Source organism: Pristiophorus japonicus, chromosome 2 (assembly GCF_044704955.1).
Source record: "Pristiophorus japonicus isolate sPriJap1 chromosome 2, sPriJap1.hap1, whole genome shotgun sequence".
NCBI classification, from domain to species: domain Eukaryota; kingdom Metazoa; phylum Chordata; class Chondrichthyes; family Pristiophoridae; genus Pristiophorus; species Pristiophorus japonicus.
The window spans coordinates 47,367,633-47,374,240 of NC_091978.1; the positions used below are offsets into that span (position 1 = coordinate 47,367,633).

The 6,608-nt window shown below is 45.6% G+C and overlaps 1 protein-coding gene across 1 annotated transcript in view; it reads right to left on the reverse strand.

The window, feature by feature from the left end:
- loxhd1a (lipoxygenase homology PLAT domains 1a) overlaps window positions 1-6,073 on the reverse strand; it is a 279,592-nt gene extending 273,519 nt beyond the window's left edge. The window contains exon 1 of the mRNA XM_070859753.1: window positions 5,692-6,073. Coding sequence (XP_070715854.1) covers window positions 5,692-6,073 — 382 coding nt within the window. The remainder of the gene's footprint in view (window positions 1-5,691) is intronic.
- Between the last annotated feature and the right edge of the window lie 535 nt (window positions 6,074-6,608).

Genomic DNA, 6,608 nt, shown 5'->3' on the forward strand with positions numbered 1-6,608 from the left:
ATGGCAATATACTTCCAAGTCAGCATGATGGCTAACTTGGAGGGGAACGTGGAGATGGTGGTGCTCCCATGTGCCTGCTGCCCTTGTCCTTCTAGGTGGTGGAGGTTGTGGGTTTGGGAGGTGCTGCCGAAGAAGCCTTGGCGAGTTGCTGCAGTGCATCTTGTAGATGGTACACACTGCAGCCACGGTGCGCCGGTGGTGGAGGGAGTGAATGTTGAAAGTGGTGGATGGGGTGCCAATCAAGTGGGCCGCTGTGTCCTGGATGGTGTCGAGCTTCTTGAGTGTTGTTGGAGCTGCACTCATCCAGGTAAGTGGAGAGTATTGCATCACACTCCTGACTTGTGCCTTGTAGATGGTGGAAAAGCTGTTTTACAGTGGACTGGAATTCAGGGCACCAATGGCAAGTCTGAAGCCTCGCTGGGAAAAATACATACAAGCCAGCAAACTGATCTGTACAGGCAGTCCGAGCTGCTCAGCTCACTGGTAGCTGTAAAGGCTGGCACCCCCACCTCCAACATCAAAGTCTCTGTGCAGCCTCCACAATGGTAGTGAAGCCGACCGCTGGAGCAGCTCCATCAGATTTGCTTTCCCCCATAGCCTCTGATTCGAGGCTCAGCTTCGTGATATTAAAAAGGCTGTTCTACCCTTTGTAAACCCAAGGTCACCCAAAACTCGGCAGCCCGTGTCCTAACTCGCACCAAGTCCCGTTCACCCATCACCCCTCTGCTTGCTGACCTACATTGGCTCCTGGTTAAGCAAAGTCTTGATTTTAAAATGCACATCCTTGTTTTCAAATGCCTCCATGACCTCGCCCCTCCCTATCTCTGTAATCTCCTCCAGCCCCACAATCCCCTCGAGATATCTACGCTCCTCTAATTCTAATTCTGATTATAATCGCTCAACCATTGGTGGCCGTGCCTTCAGCTGCCTGGGCCCCAAGCTCTGGAACTCCCTGCCTAAACCGCTCCACCTCTCTACCTCTCTTTCCTCCTTCAAGTCACTCCTTAAAACCTACCTCTTTGACCAAGCTTTTGGTCACCTGCCCTTATTTCTCCTTATGTGGCTCGGTGTCAAATTTTGTTTTATAACACTGCTGTGAAGTGCCTTGGAACGTTTCACTACGTTAAAGGCACTACATAAATACAAGTTGTTGTTGTTTTCAGAGTTACCTGTGGAACGCAACAGCAACACAGTAATAAAGTGCAAAAAACCTACTGACTGCAATCAGATGTCCACTAAAGGAAAAATGTAAGGCTCAGTGAGCCTTATTGCCTTATGGCCTCATTGATCGCTAAAGGAATGATGGCAGGATGAGAGCGCCCCGCCAATCCTAGTGTTTGCCAACATTATTAGTAACTCTCTTTGCTCAGGCAATGTACATCTCCCTTCGAAAACCGTTAGCAGCAACTCCTTCCTCCTCAAGCTCTCTCCTTCACCCATCAGTCCTCTCCAACAACTATGTCCTCTTTCAGATCCTTCAAAACCCCCCCACAGCCTCTCCCCATCCTTTCTCTACAACATCCTCCAATCTGGTGTTCCAGTTTTTGTACTAACTTTCTCTCTATCTTAAACCTTATCATACTGTGGTCATTCCTCCCAAGGTGCTCACCCACATTTAGTTCATCTACCTGATCTATTTCATTACTAACCAGATCTAGCAACACCTCCACACTTGTGGGCATCTGAACATATTGCTTGAGGAAGGAGCCTGGTACATTTTGGGAATTCCATTCTCGGTTCCAATTGATAAGTGGCTAATTAAAATTTCCCACAACAATAATTTTGTTATTCCGACGGCAGATTACTTCTTCCATTTACTTTCCGCAATTAGGTGATCTGTAATCGACCCTTATTAATGTAACAAGCCCGTTTTTATATTTGAGCTCCCACAATATTGACTCTATTTGTATCACTTCCTTGTCTAAAATAACCAATTTTGCCAATACAGGTACAATGTCCCAAATCCGCAATTCGGAAAACCGGGATTGTCCGAAAACCGGACAATTTTGAGGCGGCCAAGAAGGTGACATTGGGCGGTGAGGGACAAGGAAACCGATAAATAACGCAGCACCAGGGGCCCGCGAGAATTGGCAGGCGGCGAGGTGTGGAGGATAGGCAGGCGGTGAGGAGCAGAGGATCGGCGGGCAGCGAGGAGTGCCAACAGCAAGGTCTGAAATCCGGCAAAACCCAAAAACCGGCACGGATTCGGTCCCGAGGTGGATTTCAGACGTTGTACCTATACCAATAGTCTTTCACCAATACTGCCACTCCATCTGTGTTCTTGACTTTTCTATACAGGTGTAAAAATTGCACAAGAGCATCCAATATGGCGGGTGGCGTGCGATGATGATGATGATTCCATGCCAGTAGTGCTCCATCCACCATATTGGTATAGACATCTAAAGAGATGTCCAGGGCTCACTTCATGTGCAAATAAGTGGCCTATGCTTGTTTGAATCATAGAATCATAGAAATTTACAGCACAGAAGGAGACCATTTCGACCCATTGTGTCTGCGCCGGCCGACAAAGAGCTATCCAGCCTAATCCCACTTTCCAGCTTTTGGTCCGTCGCCTTGTAACTTACGGCACATCGAGTACTTTTTAAATGTGCTGAAGGTTACTGCCTCCATTACCAACCTGGTTGGCCCTGGACCCAAATGCGCCAGGCCAGCTGCGTTTAGGAAAACCAGGTCGACATGCAGCCTAACCAGTGGTCCTCAAAAGCAAGTTTGTAAAATGTTCCCAGCACCACGTTAAAGCCATGGGCTGGTCAGGACATTGTCTGCCTCTCCCAATTGCCCCACTCTTGATCGCCCCTCCATCTCCCAGTCACCCCCCTCTCCCCATCGCCCCTCCATTTCCTTGTCGCCTTCTCCCCATCGCCCCTCCATTTCCATGTCGCCCTCTCCCCATCGTTCCTCTATCTCCCAGTCGCCCGCTCCCCATTCCCCTCCATCTCCCAGTCATCCCCCTCTCCCCATCGCCCCTCCTTCTCCCAGTTGCCCTCTCCCCATCGCCCCTCCATCTCCCAGTCGTTCCCCCCCTCCCCATCCCCCCTCCATCTCCCAGTCACCTCCCCCTCCCTATCGCCCCTCCATCTCTCAGTCGCCCCCCTCTCCCCATCGCCCCTCCATCTCCCAGTCACCTCCCCCTCCCCATCGCCCCTCCATCTCCCAGTCACCCCCTCTCCCCATCGCCCCTCCATCTCCCAGTCGCCCCCCACTCTCCCCATCACCGCTCCATCTCCCAGTCACCCCCTCTCCCCATCGCCCCTCCATCTCCCAGTCGTCCCCCTCTCCCCATCGTCCCTCCATTTCCTGGTCACCCCTTCCTACCCTCCCTCTCCCAGTCGCCCCCTCTCCTGGTCACCCACCACTTTTCCCAAGTCTTACTTGACCCTACCAGTGATGCCGCTACCTCAAATTCAAATGTTCTTCACCAGTGAGCTTCCTGGAGAAGGCCAGCAGGTGTCCCCAACTTGCTGGTCCGAAGTAAGTGAGGCCTGAAACCCAATATCTGGTAGGTCTCGAGATTCCCAGGTTTCCCACTACCATGCTTCCTCCGCACCTCCCCGTGAATATCAGGGCATTGTATTAGAATCTGTACTCATGTGGAGCTTTGAATTAGAATCGGTAGTCATGAAAAACACTATAGAATTTATAATTGTAGAGAAAACTGTATTAGAATCGATACTCATGGGATACACTATTAGAATCTATAATTATACCAGAATCAATAATCATGAGAAACATTATTAGAATCTATAATTGTACAGATTACTGTATTAGAATCTACATTCATGGAGAACACTATTAGAATCAATATGCATGATGAACATTATAGAGAGTCTATGCTCACAAAGAATAGAAAACAATGTAATAGAATCTATACCCACGGAGAACAATGCATCAAAATCTATACCCATAGCGAACACTGTATCACAATCTATACCCATAGCGAACACTGTATCACAATCTATACCCATAGCGAACACTGTATCACAATCTATACCCATAGCGAACACTGTATCACAATCAATACCCATAGCGAACACTGTATCACAATCTATACCCACAGCGAACACTGTATCACAATCTATACCCATAGCGAACACTGTATCACAATCTATACCCATAGCGAACACTGTATCACAATCAATACCCATAACGAACACTGTATCACAATCAATACCCATAGCGAACACTGTATCACAATCTATACCCATAGCGAACACTGTATCACAATCAATACCCATAACGAACACTGTATCACAATCAATACCCATAGCGAACACTGTATCACAATCTATACCCATAGCGAACACTGTATCACAATCAATACCCATAGCGAACACTGTATCACAATCTATACCCATAGCGAACACTGTATCACAATCTATACCCATAGCGAACACTGTATCACAATCTATACCCATAGCAAACACTGTATCACAATCAATACCCATAGCGAACACTGTATCACAATCTATACCCATAGCGAACACTGTATCACAATCAATACCCATAACGAACACTGTATCACAATCAATACCCATAGCGAACACTGTATCACAATCTATACCCATAGCGAACACTGTATCACAATCAATACCCATAGCGAACACTGTATCACAATCTATACCCATAGCGAACACTGTATCACAATCTATACCCATAGCGAACACTGTATCACAATCTTTTGTGGAATCATGCAATTGCCTCAAATGCATTTTTGAAATTGGAAGAGAGTGAAAACTTGCGCGTGTGAAAGTTTGCATCAGTTTGTCTTTCTTTGCTATCCTGTTGATTATGGTCATTAAATCCTTAGCTATACCTAAAATGGTGTATTTTCTCCTCTTTGCGGTTAAACTTTACATTGCAGGGGTGAAGTTTGGCTCGGGTTAAAGCAATGACCAGTGTGATTCAGAAAACAGACAAACAAGACCGCTTGTTTATATTTTTAAAAATTGCAAGTGCCAGATATCTGAGAAAAGAATGGGAAATGCTAGAAATGGCTAGTCAGCATATGAAGGTGAAAGTCAGGTGAATGTTTTGTATGGAACCCTTCATTAATACATAGCATCGATCTGACTGAATCTATCTGAAAGATTGGATAGGCTGGGATTATTTTCTTTGGAACAGAGGAGGCTGAGGGGAGACTTAATTGAGATGCATAAAATTATGAGGGGCCTGGATAGAGTGGATAGGAAGGACCTGTTTCCATTAGCAGAGAGGTCAATAACCAGGGGGCATAGATTTAAAGTAATTGGTAGATGGATTAGAGGGGAGATCAAGAGAACTTTCTTCACCCGGAGGGTGGTGGGGGTCTGGAACTCACTGCCTGGTTGAAAGCCGCATCACATTTAAAAAGTACCTGGATGTGCACTTGAAGTGCCGTAACCTACAGGGCTACGGACCAAGAGCTGAGAAGTGGGATCAGGCTGGGTGGCTCTTTTTCGGCCAGCACGGGCGCGATGGGCCGAATGGCCTCCTTCTGTGCTGAAAATGTCTATGATTCTACGACTTGATTTGTATTTGGTGTATTGTCCTTTACTCTTTAAGTTGTTTAAATTAGAATTGGGATAGTGTCCTATAGAAAGTAGCACCCCATATCTCAATTAAAAAAAAGACACAAATTAAATGAATCTAGAGAGATAAAGTCAACTAAAAAGACATTGGTATAATAATGACCTTTCTTCTTGTGGTACATATCCCCCCCATCATCTGAGGATTCGGTGCAATACTGCATAAGTTCTTGCTCGTAAATTTCTTGATAGTTGTATGCTTTTTTGGAATTTTTGCCTTTCGATTTATCTCCTTTCCTTTTATCCTTTTTCTTTCCTTTTTTTTCTTCATCGCTGTCATCTGAGCCCTGCTTGGATTTCTTCCCTTTTTTCTTTTCCTTTCGAGGTTTTTCATCGTCCTCATTATCATCTTCAACCGACCCCTTCGACTTGGACCTTTTGTTTGACTCTTCCTTCGATGCTGACTTCTTTTTCTTTCTTTTCTCCTGTATTTCTTCTTCTTCCTCATCTTCAGCTAAATGCTCTTTTGATTTTTTCTTGTCTTTCATGTTGGTGTCATTTTTGACTTTTCTTTCCTACCCTTTATCCTCCGTGTCACATTCATACAATAAGTCGCGCGCTGTTCTCTCCTGCATAGCTGCACGACTCTCATGAAAAATTACTAGTCTGAGGGAGTCACGTGACTTGAAGAGAAAGCAGAGTGTAAAAAGAGCCCAGAAGCACAAACCCTGTCGTCAGGCTTTAGGCCTCTCCATAATTTATGGTATTGGGATCAGTTTACAGGTGGGAGAATGTCTCCGCTTTACCTGAGATCTCCAACCACCTCAGTACATGGAGCAGACAAAGACTGGGCTGCATTCAGAAAATTGCATGTAAACACATACTGTACTTGGAAGACATAATAGTAAGTCAATTGGAACAAATTCTGTGCCCAATCATTGATATGTGTAGGAGCACTTGTCATTGAATGACGTTGTTTTTATTACATCACATTACCTAACTCTATCATACCATTTCTTGGCTAGGCAAGTTCTGCCATGCTCCTTATTATGAATTTAAGGTAGATGATGTCATCACTTTATT